The sequence below is a fragment of the Phycodurus eques genome, chromosome 7 (assembly GCF_024500275.1).
Source record: "Phycodurus eques isolate BA_2022a chromosome 7, UOR_Pequ_1.1, whole genome shotgun sequence".
NCBI lineage: Eukaryota > Metazoa > Chordata > Actinopteri > Syngnathiformes > Syngnathidae > Phycodurus > Phycodurus eques.
The window spans coordinates 15443876-15465549 of record NC_084531.1 but is presented as its reverse complement, the minus strand read 5'-3'; the positions used below and the strand labels follow the sequence as shown (position 1 = coordinate 15465549).

Genomic DNA, 21674 nt, shown 5'->3' with positions numbered 1-21674 from the left:
TTGCTATTACGCATCGTCCTCTTCTACATAGAGGTGTCGCCATGCGAGACTGGCATTGCGCCACATTTAAAGGGAATGAAAGGAGTTGCTTTGATTGACGGTGAATAAAGTCTGCTGTAAACACACCCACAGTGGCGCAGCCCGCCCACTTTTGGATCTGCCAGGCTGCACTGGTCTACCAAATTACCAAAACCGGTCTAATCCACCCCTGGCTCACAGTTGTGTCACGTGCTGTGCCACAAAAATAAGGACCTCAGTGTTGTTTATTGTCACACTCAGTTGAAGTTTAATGTAAAAGTAAACATACAACAACAACAATCACATTTGTGTATTTAACCAAACCACATAACTTTGCCTTACCAAAGTCTACTAGGTTAATGCTTTCACACAATACAAAATGCTGTTGATGGGCTAACTAATAGCATCAATCTCACGGTAGTTATAACCCTTTCAGCAACAGATATTTCAACACAAACGGTGGAGCAACATACAGTATGTAGACAGACTATACCAATACTCCCAGGCATATTCTTTATCCTCTGTGAAAAAAAGACTATCATGACTGCAGCTTACTGAGCTGTTGTGACCATATTTTTTTGTGTATATATTATAGAAGCATATTTTGTTATAAGCTAAATAAATCCATTTTGACTTCCTACCATAAGTAGAAAAATCATAAAATCAGCTTGGTAAAAAGGGCAGATAATATAATAATTTACATACAAGGAGACTGCAATAATAATAATAATAATAATAAAAACAGCACTGTGTGTTGTAATTAGGTGTCAGACTTAGCATGGGAGCCGCCGCACCCCCAGTGGGGATTCTCGGCGTTCCACACTTGGGTGTGAAGCACCTGTGTAATTGTAGTCTCGCTGAAAGGCGGGGGACTTTACGGGTTTACGAGTGTCATCCTCCAGCCACACAATGAGACAATGTGAGGATTAACGCAATCACTGTTGTCTCAGCAGACAACCTCTTCATTAGCTGTGACGGGCCACTGGAATCTGACCATGTCCCTAATGGCCTTACTGCGCAATGAAATGTTTAAAAAAACAAAAAAAATAAGAGCCACTTGTTCCTTTACCCTTTTAAACAGTAGAGAGCTCACTGAGGCTACACACATACTGTACACACTCACACACACACACACACACCCGAGTCACCCCAGACTGTGGCATTATGAAGCACTTTACATTATATAGCTTTGTACATTGTGTGTTGTGTGGTAAATTGTGCATTGTATGCAGCAGTACCATTACATTGACTACTTTGTTACATCTTGTAGTACTGTTACACTGTATAGCACTGTGTTGTATTGTGTAGCACTGTGTAGTATTGCGTTATATGGTGTAGTTTTGTGTTGCACCGGCTTTGATTGTATAGCTCTGTAGAGTATTGTTATATCGTGTTACACTGTGTAGGACTGTGTACATTAAGTTATTGGTTTGTTGTTTGTTCTGTTGTACTTTGTGGAGCACTGTAGTGCTGTGTTACGTTGTGTAGCACTGTGTAGAATTGTTAGGTTGTGTAGTACTGTGTTGTATTTTGTGGAATTGCATTTTGTTATGCAGCACTGTCTAGTATTGTGTAGTATTGGTACATTGTGTGGCAGTTTACAGTATTGTGTAGCATTGTGTAAACTATGCAACATTGTTCCAATCCAGTCCACTTTATTTTTAACCACATTCAAAAACAGTTAGCCAAAGTTCTCAATTTCAGCAGATAGCTAAAGCAGAAATAGCATGAAACAAATGTAGGACATAAAAACATTGTTAACAATCACAAAATAAAACCACACACTGCCAACTCTCAGGCAGGGTCTGAGAATGCGCCGGAGAACAAATGGGGTTTTAAACGAGAATTAAATACAAGACAGGTAGGAGCTAGTCTAACCTGGAGGGGCAGCTCATTCGAAAGTTTGGGTGCAGCAACAGCAAAGGCTATGTCTCTCCTGAATTTCATCCTTCATCTTGGGACGTCAAGGAGTGATCTTTCAGCAGACCTCAGAGACCGTGTTAGTTAGAGAGTTACATTGCGTAGCACTGTGTATTGTTCCACTACTTTGTTTTATCTCGCACTGCGTAGCACTAATATTGTGTAGCATTGTGCAGTACTGTTACCCTCTGTAGCCCTGTGTAGTGTTGTTACCTAATTTTACTCTATGAAGCCCTGTGTACGTTGTACCGGTATAGGACTGTGTTGTATTGTTACATTGAGTAACATTGTGTTACATTGTGTTGCACTGCATTGCGTAAACATACATATGTGTAGTAGGGCTCAACGATTTTGGAAAATAATGTATTTGCGATTTTTTTTTTTTTTCAACAAACACAAGCGACAAATAAATCTGTATTACAATAAACACTACCAGATTTATTATACATACCTGTAAATTGTTCTTTCTTATAGGTTGGGCTTATGCTAAGATGAGGGTGTATTCATCTACTTCAGTTCGTTGAAAACTTACTCCATACTTTGACTTGCAGTCTTGTAAGCGTTCACCACGACCACTTAACAAAATTCTGCGAACCAAGTGTGGCGTAAACATACAGTAAGTATAGTGAGTAATAAATCATACAAACTAAATTTGTGTAGATTTCAACAATAATGCAAACGAGCCTGTGGCTTTACCACTTTAACACGTCCAACTTTTCATGTGTCATGAAACATGATACGTAAACAAGGACTTTGGTTTTGTAGAGAAAATAAACCTGCACAAATAATATTTGAGTATTTCAGCTTCATCTGTCTTCTCCTTTTTCCTACCTCCTCCAACACACATATGCACGCGCACACACACACACACACCTACACGCACACACACACACACACACACACACACACACGAAACATATCAAACATGCCACAAACTGAATCAACAACAAGGCCACATGAGACAGATAAATTATGTGCACCCAGCACGGCAGTGTGCGGCAGGCTTTGAGCGCAACATTGACTCATCTCCCTGCCTGCTCTACATCGCTCCACTCTCAATGACCCGTCAAATCTCAACCTTTGCGATTAGCAGATTGTCTTTTATCATATGGCAATATTATTGAAAATGCAATGTAGTATTGTTACATTGTTGTACAGTGTAATGTGTTGTATTGTGTAGTGCTGTGTTACAGTTCAGCACTGTAGTACTGCGTTGCATTGTGTAGTATTGTGCTACATTGTGTGGTACTGTGTTGTGTGATGTAGCAGCACCGTGTTACGTTCTGTAGTGTTATACAGTGTGTTATTGTACAACCCCAGTTCCAGTGAAGTTGGGACGTTGTGTTAAACATAAATAAAAACGGAATACAATGATTTGCAAATCATGTTCAACCAATATTTAATTGAATACACTACAAAGACAAGATATTTAATGTTCAAACTGATCAACTTTATTCTTTTTAGAAAATAATCATTAACTTGGAATTTTATGGGTGCAACACGTTCCAAAAAAGCTGGGACAGGGTCATGTTTACCACAGTGTTACATCACCTTTTCTTTTAACGACATTCAATAAACGTTTGGGAACTGAGGGCACTAATTGTTGAAGCTTTGTAGGTGGAATTCTTTCCCATTCTTGTTTGATGTACAGCTTCAGCTGTTCAACAGTCCGGAGTCTCCGTTGTCGTATTTTACACTTCATAATGCGGCACACATTTTCAATGGGAGACAGGTCTGGACTGCAGGCAGGCCAGTCTAGTACCCGCACTCTTTTACTACGAAGCCACGCTGTTGTAACACGTCCAGAATGTGGTTTGGCATTGTCTTGCTGAAATAAGCAGGGGCGTCCATAAAAAAGACGTTGCTTGGATGGCAGCATATGTTTCTCCAAAACCTGTATGTACCTTTCAGCATTAATTGTGCCTTCACTGATGTATAAGTTACCCATGTCATTGGCACTAACACAGCCCCATACCATCACAGATACTGGCTTTTGAACCTTGCGTCCATAACAGTCCGGATGGTTCTTTTCCTCTTTGGCCCGGGGGACACGACACTTTTCCACTTTTCATCAGTCCATCTAAGATGAGCTCGGGCCCAGAGAAGCCGGCGGCATTTCTGGGTGTTGTTGATAAATGGCTTTTACTTTGCATAGTAACGTTTCAAGTTGCACTTACGGATGTAGCGCCGAACTGTACTTACTGACATTGGTTTTCTGAAGTGTTCCTGAGCCATGTGGTGATATCCTTTACACATTGATGTCGGTTTTTGATGCAGTGCCGCCTGAGGGATCGAAGGTCACGGCATTCAATGTTAGTTTTCGGCCTTGCCGCATACATGCAGTGATTTCTCCAGATTCTCTGAACCATTTGATGATATTATGGACTGTAGATGATGAAATCCATAAACTCCTTGCAATTGCACGTTGATGAACATTGTCCTTAAACTGTTTGACTATTTTCTCACGCACCAGGTGAACCTCACCCCCATCTTTGCTTGTGAATGACTGAACAATTCAGGGAAGCTCCTTTTATACCCAATCATGGCACCCACATGTTCCTAATTAGCCTGTTCACCTGTGTGATGTTCCAAACAGGTGTTTGATGAGCATTCCTCAACTTTCTCAGTCTTTTTTGCCACCTGTCCCAGCTTTTTTGGAATGTGTTACAGCCATAAAATTCTAACTTAATGATTATTTGCTAAAAACAATAAAGTTTATCAGTTTTATATTAAATATCTTGTCTTTGTAGTGTATTCAATTAAATATAGGTTGAACATGATTTGCAAATCATTGTATTCTGTTTTTATTTGTTTAACACAACGTCCCAACTTCATTGGAATTGGGGTTGTATTACATTGTGTAGAACTATGTTCTCTTTTGTTACATTGTATTGCATCATGTTACATTCAGTAGGTTTTTTTTTTTTTTTTTACACGGTTACATTTTGGACTGGTTAGGACAGCTGCCTCACAGTTCTGAGGACCGGGGTTCAAATCCCGGCCCCGCCTGTGTGGGGTTTGCATGTTCTCCCCGTGCCTGCATGGGTTTTCTCTGGGTATGCCGGTTTCCTCCCACATCCCAAAAACATGCATGGTAGGTTAATTGAAGACTCTAAATTGCCCATCGGTATGAATGTGAGTTAGATTAGTTTATATGTGCCCTGCGATTGGCCGGTGACCAGTTCAGGGTGCACCCCGCCTCTCGCCCGAACATAGCTGGGATAGGTTCCAGCACGCCCGCGACCCTAGTGAGGATTAGCGGTTCAGAAAATGGATGGATGTTACATTTTGTGTAGCAGTGTTACACTTAGTGTTCTGCTCAAGACCACACTATCCGACACCAAGACTTTTGGGAGTTGATACTGTGTCAAGACCAAGACCATAAAAACCCATTTCGTTTCAGTTAAACAGCATTCACTCTTTAATTTTCTTTTTCTTTTCTACAATAATATACATTTGACAACCAAAAAAATTTATGTTTGCAACTCTTTCAAAGCACATGTAAAAATCTCAAATCTTAACAATTTTTTAAAAACTAAATTATTGCAAAAAATAAATTCTTGTGTTTAAGAAGAGCTCGGTTGCATTTAAAAAATGTAAGACACTGCAGCGTTTTGTGACCTAAACATCTCATAATAATGCCATCTCAGAAAGACAAAATTATTTTCGCTGTTGTTAGTTACAGTCAAAGTTCATTTGAGATCCCAGCTAAAGTTCGACGTTTTCGCCGTCGTTTCAGTGAGATGAAGACCACAGAATTTGCACACAGCGGAGTGTTTTCTTTTGCATTTTGTTTTACATATGAAGCCTTTGTGGCTGAGGAACCCAAATTTAATTACCGTTGTGTTAGCAGACATACTGTATCTTGCTTCGGGCTCTCCTTGTGCAGTCCGGCCAGTCTCAGTCTCAGACTATTGACCAAGACTTTTGAGAGCCGAGTCCGAGACAAGACCAAGACCTTCAGAATGTGATCTCGAGACCAAAACCGGTCACGAGTGATGCAATGCTAGTTACACTGTGTAACACAATGTACTATTCTAATATATTACATTGTGTAGAAATCTGTAGAATTGTGTTGCATTGTTAATTGTCACTGTCTTACCTGGAGTAGCACTGTGTAGCATTGTGTGATATTGTGTACTGTAGTTTTGTGAACATCGGAAAGCATTATTCCTTAATCGATAATACCAACAACAAACCACGACTGAATTTTTTTTTATAATCTTATCAAAATTAAGTCCAATTGTTTCAAATGTTCACAATAGATAAAAATTAACATTGTGGTCACGATATTTGTTCACATTTCCCTGAGAGGACTTGATATGAAAAAGCTTCCCCATCGCTGCAAATTTCCTTTCCAGAATGTGACAGTGAAGCATCATGTTTCATTCAGTGTCACTTATCTAAATAGCTTGTCGCCTGTTGACAAAATCGCCCTGTGGCTGCTGTTTTTTTTTTTTTTTCCCACACTCAAAATCGATTATTGTAAAAAAAAAAGAGCCATGGAACAAATGTGGGTTTTTTTTGGTCCGGACTAGTCTCTCACGCTGATTTCTCAATAAACTCAAGAAGAAGGCCCTTCTGCAATGCTCAGTGGGGATATCAACATCATTCCAGTGAGAGCTGACTCCCTGCATGAAATGATGATGCAACACTCATTTAGCCCTGTTTTGTCTTTTATTTAAGCGTGTAGGAACCGCCTCGGGGACTTTTTGTGGAAGGATTTGTCTTGCTGCGAGGAGACAGGGTCAAAGCCTCAGCTGCCCCCCAAGTGAGCGTGGACGCAGCAATCGTTTGAGCAGGATCACTTGTCGGACTGCTACTATGTCGGAGAAGTTAGGCTTCGAGAAAGGAGTGTGTGTGGGGGGGGGGCGTCGTCCAGCTCTGTCACATTGATAGTTTAAAGTGGGAGCAGGAAGCATCTCATTAGCTGAAGTTTAAGGGAAACAATGGAACCACGATTAGTCATCTTTGGAGAAGGGCTTAAGAAAGCAGCTAAGCAAAAGTTTTATTTGTCACACTATGGCACTTTCTTTCCTCTCCAGTACCATCTGCCTATCAGAGCCCTTAGGCTGAGTTAAGTCTATTTCCTCTTATTTCGTGTCCACTTTATTGAATGCCACCGGGATGCGTTGGATTGATGACTGCATCAGAGACCATTTGCGTACAGAGCAAATGTCACACGGGTTTATTTGGAAAGAGATTATCATATTTTCTGTGTTCAGAAAAGTGATCACAACAGAAGCCAAAAATTGGGTTAGGGCAACAATTACAGTACTCTCATTGTTGCTTCAATCCACTAGAATGCATGAAAAGACAATATAGCATAGCCTAACATAGCATGAGCCTTTATTCCACCCACAATGGGGAAATTCTGGATGCTCTGTGGTTCTCTCCAACTACAACTATTCAAGGCGAGTTTAAAGGGACTGTAAAGGGACCAAAAAGGTAAATTTGACACGCCACAGAGAAGTGTGTTTTTAAAAAGCTTGCCAAAATATGAATGAATAATATATATCACCATGTAGGTAAAATAAGGCTCTAAAATCATGGAAAATATGGCACGCTGTCTGCAGTCAACTACAGGCTAAGTCAGTGGTGGGAAAACTACGGCCCGCGGGCCACATCCAGCCCGTTGGTCATTTCAATCCAGTCCGCCAAAGATTGGTACAGAATCGCCCAAATCATATGAAAATCATGACTACATTTCTTTGACCTTGTCCTGTAATGCCGAGTGGTTCCACCAGTAATGCCGAGTGGTTCCACCAGGTCATGCTGTAATGCCCAGTGGTTCCACCAGGTAGCGCTGTAGGTACAGTGATACATTGACTTGACTTTGGCTGTTCTGTTTTTACTCTGCTACTGCTCTGAACCCTTCTGCAACCATGAGTGGGCCAAAGAAAAGAACAGTAGACAATGAGTGCCAAGTGTTTAATATAGAATTGACTACTAAATACTTTTTCACTTAAGACCAGTCAAAGGCTGTATATCTAATTTGTTAAGAAACCATAATGGTTTTAGAGGAATATAACATCAGCCGTCACTTTTCTACCAAGCATGCTGATTATGCTAGCAGCCAATCAACGCAGGAACTGATGGCTACGGCTCAGCGGTTAAAATCAAGCTTGCAGAACACATCAGCAAAACACCTTTATCTGACACACTGCCATCCAAGATTCAGTCACACAACAGCCTGAAACGGCGCTACGGGAGCTGCAGATGGAACTGATTGATCTCCAATGTGATACTGTCTTAAACTGGATGAGTTTTATGCTTCATTCAGCGCAGTCACATTTCCAAAAATCCGGAAGATGGCACAGAGAATGTGTGTGAAAAGACTTTTAGTGTGATGAACACCAACAAAACATCCTACAGATCCCAGCTGAATGATGAACACGTCAGATGTGTTCTGAGAATTGCGACATCAAAACTAACACCAGACTTTGATACATTGGTGGGAAAAAAAAGATGATCAACAAAACTGTTCCCATTAAAAGTAAATCTAAGTATTAACACTACAATGCTTTTTTGTTGTTGTTGTTTATTTTTGATATGTAAATATCTGGTCCTGGCTTGGCCCGCCTGTCAAATATTAAAAGTCAATGTGGCCCCTGAGCCAAAAGGTTTGCCCACCCCTGGGCTAAATACTCCTCATGAGATGTTGATTGCAGCAGTATTGCTACTTGGTCACACCCATCTACAGTAGCCGAATGAATATAAATGTGTACTTATGTCCTTAAGGAGGCCTAATTTCTTGAAAAGGTCACTTTCTCTCCTTCTAAAATAATTTGAAGTGTGTCAGCAGAACTCTTGCAATGATGCATATTCATAGCAGTTTACCCAAGACACTTGATAATAAAGTTCCATTTTTACAACCCTGCTATCATTTAATTTCAAATGAGCTTTGCAGGAACCCAGTGGGTTTGAATATTGATGCAGCATGGCAGTTGTCATCATCTCCACAGAGCTCTTTGGTGCGCGTGTGGCTCATTGACAGAGCTCACTCTCACTCACTTTTATTGAAATTGAAATTCTTCATCTTCATTTGAGAAAATGAGTTAAGATGATAGAAAGCAGTTTAAGAGTGCTATCTCTCGGGACTGCAAAAACCTTATTCGAAACAACTTACAGCAAACTTAGTGATTAATCGGACCCATTGTTTTAACAGTAATTTGTCCTCAACATCAAATGATATCAGATGAAGCTAAGAAATGTCTCCCAGAGTTGCTGTTTGGAGGTACAGTGGCACCTTGACTTACGAGTACCCCAACTTAAGAGTTTTTGCTGGCAAGCCAAAATTTTACTTACGAGAGAGCTTTTTCTAAATATGAGTCCTAAGTAAGTGAGTGTTGAGAAGTGGATCATGTCTATTAAACCCTCCCCAAGTGTGCCGTGTGCAGTTTGCCAGATAGCGAACAGTTCTTTAAAAAACAAGTCAAATGTGCTTGCTTCAAGCTGTTTATTGCCACTGCCAGTTGAAGTTTACTGTCAAACTAAAAATAAAACAGTATTACACATTTTATATAAAACCAAACCATATAACATTGTCTTTTGAAAGTCCACCAGCATAATGTTAACGTATAAAGCGGAGTAGACGGGCTAACGAAAGTAGCATTGATAATGCAGTACATAAATACCTTCTTGTGATTTTTTTTTTTAACACAAACAGTGCATCAACACATGCACACAGCACGTAAAGTGTAATAATACTCACAGGACTATTTTCTTTCTCTGCAAAAAAAAAAAACAGCTGTAATGCAGCTTAGATGCGATGGTCTTCCTGTTTCATCATCAAATCTTTGGGTATTATACAAGTATGTATGTATTATACTACCCCCTGGTGGCTAAGGCTCCCGTTTGGCTCAGGGCGTAGGGGCGGCGAAGAAGGAAGCGGCACAATATCCCTCGAATCAAAGCAGTAACTGTTTAATTCTTTGTTTTTGTTGTTGTTTGTTATTTCTGTATGTTTTTATACAGTACAATACTAAATATTGCTATTTTTGTTATTCAAAACATGTTACAAAAATATGCTGTTGTTTTGGGGGGTGGGGGGGGGGGGCTGGAATTGATTAATGGAATTTTGATTTATTTAAATGGGGAATGCTGATTTGAGAGCAGAGTGATTTGGGTTACAAGTGTGGTCGCACAACGAATTAAACTCGTAGGTCAAGGTACCGCTGCATATTGCTGTCCACACTCACAGATCTCTATAGGGTTGAGGACGAGGGATGATGGTGGCCCCGTCAAGATTTTTTTGTCTAAGTTACCCCATCTGCACCTTTAATAAGATCCTACTTTTCACCTCAATGTTGAAGCAGATTGAAGTATTTTTTTCACCAGTCAAAGGGGTACTTTCTGGTACTACTTAGGATGCGTGATAAAAGTTCTCCAAGTTGATCTGTAGCGAGAGATTACAATGATGGATTCTGCCATGGAGGAGGCGGCTCCTCTTGACACCTGAGCTTTGGTCTGTCAATCGCAGCAGGAAATTAAAAGATATCAAGAGTTTGCAAAGTCAAACTTCCCCGACTTCCAGTGGCAAAAACTCATGAATTTAGTCACGTCCAAAGCTACAGTACATTACTGATTTATTTTGAAAGATAACGCAATGCTTTTGTAAATACACCCATGCCTTTTTTCCCTAGCTATGAATTATGAATCCGGAATGTTATTTGTTTACGCAGCGTAGGACAGAGAGATGTGCATTATTCATTAGCTCTGCCAGGACGGACAGCAGAGGAACATCCTCCAAAGAAGTCACGCAAATCATAGACTTAACAATTCCAACAAATGTTTCACGAGCAATATGGCTCCCTGCTCCTCACCGACCTTACATTCTAATAAAGTAATTTGCTCTTTTGTTTTTTTCCCCTGCAGTTCTCCGAGATGATTTTCGACAAGCTCCGAGCGACGTGGTGGTGGCCGCCGGTGAGCCCGCTGTCCTGGAGTGCGTGCCCCCGCGCGGGCACCCTGAACCCCTGGTGTCCTGGAAGCGCAACAACGTCAGGGTCAACACTAAAGATGAACGCATCTCTGTGAGTTATACCTAAATATTGAAACCCTGCCAATTAAATGAAATTCACTAAGTTTTGAAGTGACAACCCACAATATATTATGCACGTATCATTATTGTCTTTGTAAAGGCAGAATTCTTAAAAGAAAATCTTGTCTGAGAGCTTAAGGGTGCAATCCATGTTACATGACTTTTTGATGGAAGTTTTGATGGAATTGGGACTTTTTCACAACTAGTTAGCCTTGATGACTGACAATCTACATAGACATAAACAAACAAAAAAACTAAACCTTTTACCAAGCACATCGGTATTTTATAATTATTAAATGTTTTACATAATATGACTTTCCTCATAAAATAGCAACTTTATTCACCAATTTCTTTGACTTTTACTCACCAATTTCTTTCACATGTTCCTCTACGTAATAGTATGTTTTACATCTGTTTTTGTACTATTGTAATTTAATTCTCAATTATCCCATTTCCCCCATTATTCTTATAAAACACAAATCCTACAAATCCTGACTTAATTTTCACAGTTATATTTTTTCTCTCATAATGGCAAAGCTTTTCTTGACTTATTAATACTTTATTCTTGTAATGTTTTTTTATTGTATAATTTGTTATATCTAATTATTGGTGTTTTTTTTTCTTTTTTTTTCTTCCATAAAGTCCCAACTTTATTTTTGTAATATTAGGACTTTTTCTCGTTAAGTTACACATTATATTTCATAAAACTCTATTTCGTACAACTTTATTCTCCCACTATTGCAACTATTTGATTGATCAAATTATGACTTTATTGTTGAAAAATTGTGGCTATCCTTTTTGAATTTCGTTTTATACTATGACATTATTACACTATTACATTACATTACATTATTATTATTATTGCCATTATTTTCTGTTATAGTACACTTATTTTTCAATTAATCTTTCCCTCAAAAGTGTTAGACACTTCAATTTATAAAATCCCAACTTTATTCTCCTAATACTGCACTTTGTTCTTGTAATATTAAAAAAATGCTTCTAAAATCATAACGAAATTCTCTAATTACCAAAACATTTTTTCTTCCTAATTTCTTCTTGTAATATTAAAAAAACAATAATTTTACAAATTGTTTCTCTTGTTAAAACCTAGCTTCAGTCTACATTTATTACTACTCATAAAACCATGACTTAATTTTTGTCATATTACATATGCAATATTATTATTTTATTCTGATAACATTTTCGTGTAATATTACAATTTTATTGTTCATTGATCATTATTGGGGTTTTCTTTTTGGATAAAATGAGAACTTTATTCTCATAATGTGAAATAAATGTGCCTAAAATCGCTTTATTATCCAATTATTTCAAAATTTTAAATGATTAAATTTGAAATATTATAACATTATTCAGTCAAGTTTAGTGTTAAAATTGTATTCTTCAATTATTTTTTTCTTTTGTAAAATTATGACTTCATTGAATTATTATTAATTATTAATATAAGAGTAACTAATTACTAATATAAGACATTAACACTTAATTGTTCTGCTTTGTTATCCTAGTTTTTTTTTCTTTCCGTGAGAAATCTTGCTTGAAAAAATGTGAAAAAAGTGTCTTCCTGTGTTAATAGTGGCACTGTACATTTTAGGTGCGCGGGGGCAAGCTGATGATCTCGCACACCATGAAAGGCGACGCGGGCATGTACGTGTGCGTGGGCACCAACATGGTGGGGGAGCGCGACAGCGACCCCGCCGAGCTGGTGGTGTACGAGCGGCCCGTGCTGGTGCGGAGGCCCGTCAACCAGGTGGTCATGGAGGACGACACCGTCGACTTCCTGTGTGAGGTCCACGGCGATCCTCCTCCCACTGTGCGATGGCGGCGAGAGGATGGGGAACTCCCACGAGGGAGGTAAGTAACCAAATACATATTACAGATGGTCTTCAAGAGGCTATATGCCAGGAAAACTACGATACTTTGATTCAATTTTAACTGCAATGATATAAATCCATTGTCTAGCTTGCTGTTGCTAGGCAGAGTTGTTAGGGGACAATACTATCGCTCCAAAGCCCAATGAAAATAAGAATTTAAACAATGGCTCAAAAAAACATCACTTATAAGGGTTGTGAGGCATGGACACAAAGGAATCATTACTGTTAAATGAAACATGGTTGCCGTTTTTAAACATTGTTGAAGTTTTTAAACATTGCATATAATAATTATAAAATATAATAATTACAAAAATATCTGTAAATTGAAAAATAAATATAAAAATACATAATTTGACACACCACAAAGAAGAGTGTTGTGAACAACTCCGCCAAATTTGAATGATTAAAAAAAAAACGCCAATTATGTAAAATGAGGCTTCAAACTCATGAAAAATTATACCCTTCTCTCTGCTCTTGAAAGCTGGGGGCATGTCCACTGAATGTACTGAAACCATACCCAACTCAACTGTCAATCAAACACCACTTTTACCACCTGGAAAAATGGATGCTATTTTGTTGAGCATCATATTTTGTCGAGCATCAGGTCATTGTAGTGCTTTTCAATGCTGCGACGACGAGGCGCTCTAAAGTGGCAACGGCATCCTAAAGCCTCAGCCCACACGATGGCTGTCAAGTCAGACCTTTTGTGCTCTATTTTCTGGGAATTATGTTAATTTGGCGTAACCGATGGAGCAACCCTGCGCCAGAGGCGGGTTAGACCGGTGTAGGTAATTTCGTAGATGAGCGGCTGTAGGAGTGTTTACAGTCAACTTCAGTCACCGCCATTCAAAGTGCCGATCCAAGTGCCAATCAAAGCGGCTCCTGTGACTTTTTTTCTTGGTAAAATGCAACTTTAATCCAAAAACAAAAAGATAAATCTTTGCAAACATTTCTGTGCTTTTTGTATGTATATATATATATGTATGTATATATATATGTATATATATATATATATATAAAACACATTTTAAATTAAACTTGCGTTTTTGGTGCAAGGTCAGATAGCATCAATATTTACTTACTTGAATCTAAAAAATGTACAGTATATATACTCATAAGATTGGGACTCTTTCTCAGAAAATCCAGTGATTTCCTCAAAAAATGAAAACGTTTCCTCCAAATAAATGACTTTTTTTTTTAATTGCCATTCTTTATATATATATATATATATATATATACACACATAATACATAAATTGTTGTTCAATCTGATTTCTTTTTTCAAAATTCTGTTTTTCTAAAATATGCATCTAAAAATGACTTATTTTAGTAACAAATTATGACATGAAAGTGATTACTTTTTCTCAACAATAGACAGAAGAAATGGTCCACATGTGACCTAGCAGACGTGTACTAAGTAGTTGATGAATATGAGTGTGTGGATCAGTGGGCTGCCATAAATTAATAAAGAAGGCACCATAAAAGTATTCATTAGTCGGCAGAATTATCCTGTGACCAATTTCATCCCCCATTTTTTTCCAACTCAATATGTAGTATACTTAGCTAAGCCTATTAAATAATTATGCATTTGCTCACTTTGTAGTTTAGTTAATATTTGAGAATAATTTCTGAGGATTAGTTTAATGTCTCATTGGAATAGCTTTCCATACTTCTGTTCGGGTTTATTATGGACATAATGCTGGCTTGGCTTCTTAATCAAATGCAAATCATTTTCAAAATGATACCATAACTTACGGTACATCTACTGCTGTGTTATTCATTTGCTAGGTTTGAGATTCGCAATGGCAACAGCCTGCGTTTATTCCGCGTGAAAGAGCAGGACGAGGGGGCGTACACCTGCACGTCAGAGAACAGCGTGGGCAAGACGGAGGCCTCGGCCATGCTGCAGGTGCACGGTAAGAACAAAAAGGACACGTCGTGCATTTTGTATGAGGGCTGCACATGCACCAGCATGCATGAAAACATAGTTCACGTGTATGACAAGGCCAATGGAGGGGTGGCCAACCAACGGCCCATGGGCCATATATAGTCTGCCGGAGACTATGATCTGGACCGACATGCAATTCAATTACAGAGGATCTGTATTCAAATAAAAAGCCAGCAGAAATGTAAAACTCAGTCTTTTGGTACATCAGCATCAGATTATTATTCATATCAGGACTTTGCGTAAACAGTAGGTACTGAGAGAGAGACATAGGGCTCAGATATTTACTTCTAAAAAACTCACTTCTAAAATTCTCAAAAAAAATGTTTTCTTGTAATTCCATTTTTTTCTTTGAGAAATACATTATGCTCAACGAAAATAAATTTTTCTTTAAAAATATAATAATAATAATGTTTTTAACCCCCTCCTAAAAAAATAATACTACTACTACTAATAATGATGATAAAAATTACATATATTAATGACTTTTTCTCTCAGGAATATAATGGATGGCATCTTTTAAGATTAGAACTTTTTTTTCTCTCACAATGTAATATTTCTCGCAAAAATATTTTTTTTAATTCTTGAATTTTTTTCCATACTTTTCCCTCCAAAACGTCATATTTTTTTTAAACTAAAAAAAAAAAACAATTTAGTTCCTAACTTTCTAACTTAAAACACTTAGCATCTTTTTTTCTTTGACAAAATTACAATTTCAATCTCTCAAGATCGAGCACTACTACTGCGTTCATGTCCACAACTTCAAAGTTTAAAAATAAATAAATAAAAAAAACGGATCATTTCCTGTCCAGTGCTTGTTTTGGGCAGAGCTGGTGTCCAGTGCATCTAAGGGGATTATGCTAAACTGTACGGATTACGCCATTTGACAGATGTTTGCTGGACGTGCGCTTGAACTCAATGCTGGCGAGCAGTCCCTGTATTAATAAGACATGATTCCTCTTCCGCCTCGCCTTCCTCTTTTTCCGCATGCTCTGAGCCACTCTTTCTGCGTCCTGGTTTAAACACATTCCACCACCAATGCTTTTATCAGTCTAAATGAAATCCAATCTCAGCAAATTGCCATTCACTCTCATTCACAGTTTTTTTTCTGCGTGCTATCGCCGCTTTTGTGATGTCGCTGTGTGTTTCATCCATCTCATTAATTTTCCATCTCTCTCCGTCTTGTTTCAAACCCTATCATCATTCCAGCTGGGCGGCTGCGTAACTTCCACTCCCTTTTCTCCCATCTTGTCTCCCCCTTGTCGTTTCGTATTCTTATTTTCTTACTTGACAGACAACGCCTCCTCCTCCGCTTTCAGGAGCACGACTAACCTTCAGATAAGCAGAAGTCTAAATTAATACATCACAGGCTCATAAATCCTTCTATATGTCTCTGTCTCTGTCAGTCCTTCTACTGCTCAAATTAATTCTCACTCTATCCACATTACATTTCATAGCATCCAATTAGAGCAATTCTTTATTAACAGAGAGGAGCATTTGACCCTAAACCTTTCTGATATGCTTTAAAAGCAATAGGATGTTTGCTTTGACTTAAATGGGTTATACACATATGGATTTTAACCCCTGTTTTAAACATGAGAGACTGCACATGACAAGAAAAAAATCCCATAGGGATCGATAACCAGGCCGATTTTGAACATGCCACCCTTCCCTTTTGATCAATGTCATCAAAGGCCTGATCGATTTCTCCAAACGATTATCTTGATTGATTGTTCTGTGGGGTGGGGTGTGTTAAGCAAGATTTTTCCTCTCAATTTCCTTACATTTTTGGGTTGACAATCGTAAATGATGTAGCTGTGCAATAATTACAACCGCAAACTCTTAACATGTTGGTCATCTGGAGTAAACCACACACCATAAAAGCGGTAAGAACTCACTTGCTTATTCGTTCCTCGCCATGTTCGGGGTGTCTCTCTCCTTTTCAAACATTGGTCAAGATGTTAAAAATCAATATGTGTTTACCCCGCTTTAACTGATTTTTAACATTTATCATGATAAGGGAAACATTTGGCAAGTGTGTTCTTAAACGCTTATAGCGTTTGGTGTACTCTAGATGCCCAATAAATATGGATTTGCAATTGTAAATATTGAACAGGTTTATCATTTGCGATTGTCAGCTATGACCATTTTCCAAGCAAATTACAGAGTGCTAACATCAAGAGACCAACCAGCGGGAAAATCCTCCCTGTTACTTCCAGGTAGACTGCTACGCAAGGACTTCCAACCTTGCACCAGGGTGCTGTCATTCTTGCATGCTGCCCCGCAACAAACACCAAGTAAACCAAATGCAGTGTGAAAAGGCCTTTAGAGATTATCCTGACTGGTAATTTGGCCTTTTATTACTTGGATTGGAAGGGGATGAAAAAAAAAAAATCCTCAAATCAGGCCTGATTGCTGGTATGTGACAATGTGTGGTGTACGTGAGATGAGCAGTACACCGCAGAAAAAGATATCGTCACAGTTACTCATGAGTGCGAGCTACAGGTAGCCTCCTAATTGGCTATCGTTCTGTTTCACGTCGCAATCACTGAGTCCGTGGATTGTAAAACCTCGGTGCTGACCACACAAATAAGGCTTTGCCATTGTAGATATTGAACAGGTTCAACATTTACGATCATTGGCTCCAACTGTATTTTGAGCAGATCGGGAAGGGAGGGAAAAATCACTCTTAACACATCCCGCAGCTCATAATAATTGCTCAGTTTAATCTCTCAGAGACATCAGACAATTGGGTCTTTGTTTACTTTGATCAGAAGGGAATAAAAATGCTCAAATTTGGCATGATTGCCGGTATGTGTGGAACCTGCTTTGCTTGCTTTGACTTACAAAACTAATTTCTGTAAGCCTAAAGATTTATTTTTGGGGGAGAAAGTGACTGGTAGGACTATAATACCGAATATGCACATTTTAACCTTATTAACATTTTTTAACCTTATTAACATTCTCCGATGTTAAAGAAAAAATAAAAATCAACATGATCAGATAGCATCATGTGACTCATGCAGCCCATGTTCCACACCATACCACAAATAAACATGTTGACACTCCCTTCTATCGAATTTAAAGCTACCCAAACTAACTATCTAAAGGTAGGTACTAAAAGGCAAAGTAACTCAACAATTCCACTAAAAAGCTAACTAAACAATTTAAAGCTTGCTACTAACTGAAAGGCTACTTAAACTATGAAAATCTAGCAACTAAACAACTAACTAAAGGTAGCCTCTAACTAAAAGGCTAAATTACTTGCATTTTGTTAGTTGAGTTTGTACTCAGATCATGAAACATTACGCTATGTTTGCAAGCAGCTTATTTGCTTTCATTTACAAAAAAAGTTTTATTTCCATTCTGGTTGTACAATTTGCAAGGTGCTAAATTACAGTAGAACCCCACCCCCAACCATTATATAACTATAACCACTACCTAATATGACAGAATTACAACTAAACTCAAGTAAAACTACCAGTACTCATCCTTATGAGAGTTTGTAGGTAAATTCCTTGTCTGGTTCTAGCAATATCATCACATTTGCCTCTTTACATCACAAAAACACCAGATTAAACAACTTTAGTTTTTTTTTTTTCTTATTTAGTGTTGCTTGACTCCTGAGGGGACATTTTGGTTGAACACGAAGGTGTATACTTTTACGGCTTTGGAGGTTCCACTGTGTATGATCTGATTGTGCTCAAAATGTGCCTGCTTGCAAACGCAAGGGCGGACTAAAAGCCATGTGGTCTAATGGCCTATCCATCATTTATGAGTGGTACAATTACGTGTGTTAGGAGCAATGATGACAGTGAGGAAAATAATGTGCTTAACAAACTCAAGTCTTGTGTTGCTTCTCTTCTTCTTCTCCTCTCCAGTGCCACCACAGATCGCTTCGAAGCCACGGGACCAGATGGCCTCCCAGGGGAGGAGCGTCGCCTTCCAGTGCCGCACCACGGGTAACCCCCCGCCTGCCATCTTTTGGCAGAAAGAGGGCAGTCAGGTGAGGAATTTGGATAGTCGCTTGAACGCCAGGGTGACTCCATGCAAAACATTTGTAAACACCTTATTAGAAGAAGACGGAAGGAGGTGCTGTCATCATGTAGTGCGGATGGCAGGAGAGGTGGAGGAGGAAGTACACCAGGTGTGAAGTGCCTCTCCGGGCCACACCTGAAGACAAACAGTGTCCTCCTTCCACATGGCAGCTATAAATATACAGCGAGAAGCTGCTTCAAATGTTTTTTGGTTTTTTTGTCTGCCTCAAGCCACCCGAGGAAGTTAGGCTGTTTTGTGGGGGGCGGGGGGTTGCGGAGATTATGTGCAGACTTCTAACCCTGGTCTTCCACTCAAGTCTAAGCCTCTTACAGGAATGACATGCATGGATGGATGGATGTGCAAACACATCTCCGCCATTTTCTGCTCTGGGAAAGGGAAGAAAAGTGTGAAATATCTGTTCGTGGCCACCATGTGGAAAACACCAAAAGAGCCCTTGTTAACCTTTTTTTATAACAAATTTGCTCAAATTGATCCCTCTCTTTTCTCATAGAAAAAGGTAGTAACAGTAACTATATCAGTTTATGGATGTTATTGTCTGCTGAACCTATTTGAATGCTGTTGTTAACCAAAACAGCAACTCTAATAGGTGCCTCCCTTTTCCCCATTAAAAAAAAAAAACAACGCGGTAACTGTTTTTATCTCAGTCCCAGTATCTGAGCTGAGCTGAACTCTGTTGCCGACCAAAACAAAAAAAATACTGTTTGGGTTTGTAACGTGCGACACGGTGCACGACTGGTTAGAGCGTCTGCCTCACAGTTCTGAGGACCGGGGTTCAATCTCCGGCCCCGCCTGTGTGGAGTTTGCATGTTCTCCCCGTGCCTGCGTGGGTTTTCTCCGGGCACTCCGGTTTCCTCCCACATCCCAAAAACATGCATGGTAGGTTAATGACGACTCTAAATTGCCCGTAGGTGTGAATGTAAATACGACTGGTTGTTTTGTTTCTATGTGCCCTGCGATGATCATGTCAACCAGTTCAGGGTGTACCCCGCCTCCTGCCCAATGATAGCTGGGATAGGCTCCAGCACGCCCGCAACTCTAGTGAGGAGAAGCGGCTCAGAAAATGGATGGATGTATGGGTGGGTTTGTAACGTGCATTATCGCTACCTAGAGAACGAGAGTGGAACAGCATCCATCAACATGATTATTTTACCTTGCTTATTTGCAATGAGAAGTCATTGTTACCATATTTGGCTGCCTGTCGGTCATTTTGTTGTTGTATGTTTTTTAGATGTTGCTGTTTCCTGGCCAACCGCCATCCCAGTCAGGGCGTTACTCTGTGTCCATGAGAGGGGAGCTGACCATCACTGACGTGCACCCGGAGGACTCGGGCTTCTATATCTGTCAGGCCATCAGTGTGGCAGGGAGCGTGCTAAGCAAGGCCTTGTTGGAGGTGGAGGGAGGTATGTTTAACCAGCTTTATCATTCAAATACAGACCGTTCCACCATGACGTCACACGTACTTCTGTGTGGCAGAAGCTTTAGTGATCTCCAAAGTCACCATTAGTAAACAAACACTTGGATGTCGTTGGCTTGAACGATGATTTTAGCCTTCTCCGCTACCGACGTAGTCTGATTGTGTGAAGTGTCAGTCGAAAAGATGTTACAAGAGGTAAATTGCTTAGAGGCTTAATTGAAGGCCAGCCGTAATTTACATTTCAACAGGTAAAATGATTTAAAAAATTCAGACATAGTTAACATGATCATTTGAGGGAATGGCTAGTAACTTGATTTTTCTATTGACACATCTGTGTCAATGTTTCTATTGACACAGATGTGCTGTTTTGACGCTGAAATGGATAGCATGCATGAACTAACGTCAGTCAACATGCAAGTCATTATCCATCCATCCATCCATTTTCTGAGCCTCTTCTCCTCACTAGGGGCGCGGGGCTAGTTTTGCTAAATTACTCAAAGACAACCCAAATGAACATTTTATACATAGTTGTAAGAACATGCCCTCCATAGCGGTCATTGTTATGAAAAGGTCTATTCCAATTTGTCCATGGTAGGACCTTCAGGTCGGATCCCCCCAATCATTCGCCAAGGTCCGGCCAATCACACGGTGTCCCAGGGCGGCACGGCCCGCCTGCACTGCCGTGTCATCGGAGGACCCTCGGTCAAGATTTCATGGGAGAGGGACGGAGACACGATTGAGGGGAACGATGCTCGCCTAACGTTGGTGGAGAACGGCACATTGGAAATAAGAGACATAGAGGTGAGCAACAGCAGAATATACTTAAAAGTGAAAGAAAAAAACAAATGCATCGCCAAAATTAGTCTTTTTCATGAAAAGAACAAAAGTGTTCCGTTTCCGGTGTATATGCTTCTCACTTTCTACTATTTGCAAGCTACTAAAAAATAAAACAAAGAAAAGGCCAAATGAATTTTTGTACTGGGGCACCACTGAAGTCTGGTGTATATTATTTTCTTCTTCTTTTACATTCTTCTAATTACATACCACAAAAAGCCAAAGAAAAAGCCAAACCCAGGGCTAAAATAAATATTTTTCATAAATTGTCAAGCTGGACAAAAGAAATGGGAAACCACTGGAGTCTGATGTGTACCCCCCTGCCCCACCCTCCTCATATTCTTCTTCAAATAACATCATAAAAAGACAAAGATTAACATAAAACAACTGCAGGGTCGCTACTCGCAACAGTCTAGTAGTATGTATTGTAATTTTACAAAATTATATCAGGAGGGAATGCTTTGCAGTAATGCTCTTAATGTTGCAAGAGTTGTATAAGATCCGACTGTCTGTGAGACCTTGAAGGTGTCCAAGTGTGATGAGTTTGCCGTGT

General features: G+C 39.4%; 1 protein-coding gene across 1 annotated transcript in view; it reads left to right on the top strand.

The window, feature by feature from the left end:
• zgc:77784 (uncharacterized protein LOC402947 homolog) overlaps positions 1–21674 on the top strand; it is a 71552-nt gene that overhangs the window by 24218 nt on the left and 25660 nt on the right. Inside the window, exons 3-8 of the mRNA XM_061681336.1 lie at positions 10816–10973; positions 12591–12850; positions 14658–14785; positions 18696–18820; positions 20102–20273; positions 20883–21088. Of these exons, the coding sequence (XP_061537320.1) occupies positions 10816–10973; positions 12591–12850; positions 14658–14785; positions 18696–18820; positions 20102–20273; positions 20883–21088 (1049 nt within the window). The remainder of the gene's footprint in view (positions 1–10815; positions 10974–12590; positions 12851–14657; positions 14786–18695; positions 18821–20101; positions 20274–20882; positions 21089–21674) is intronic.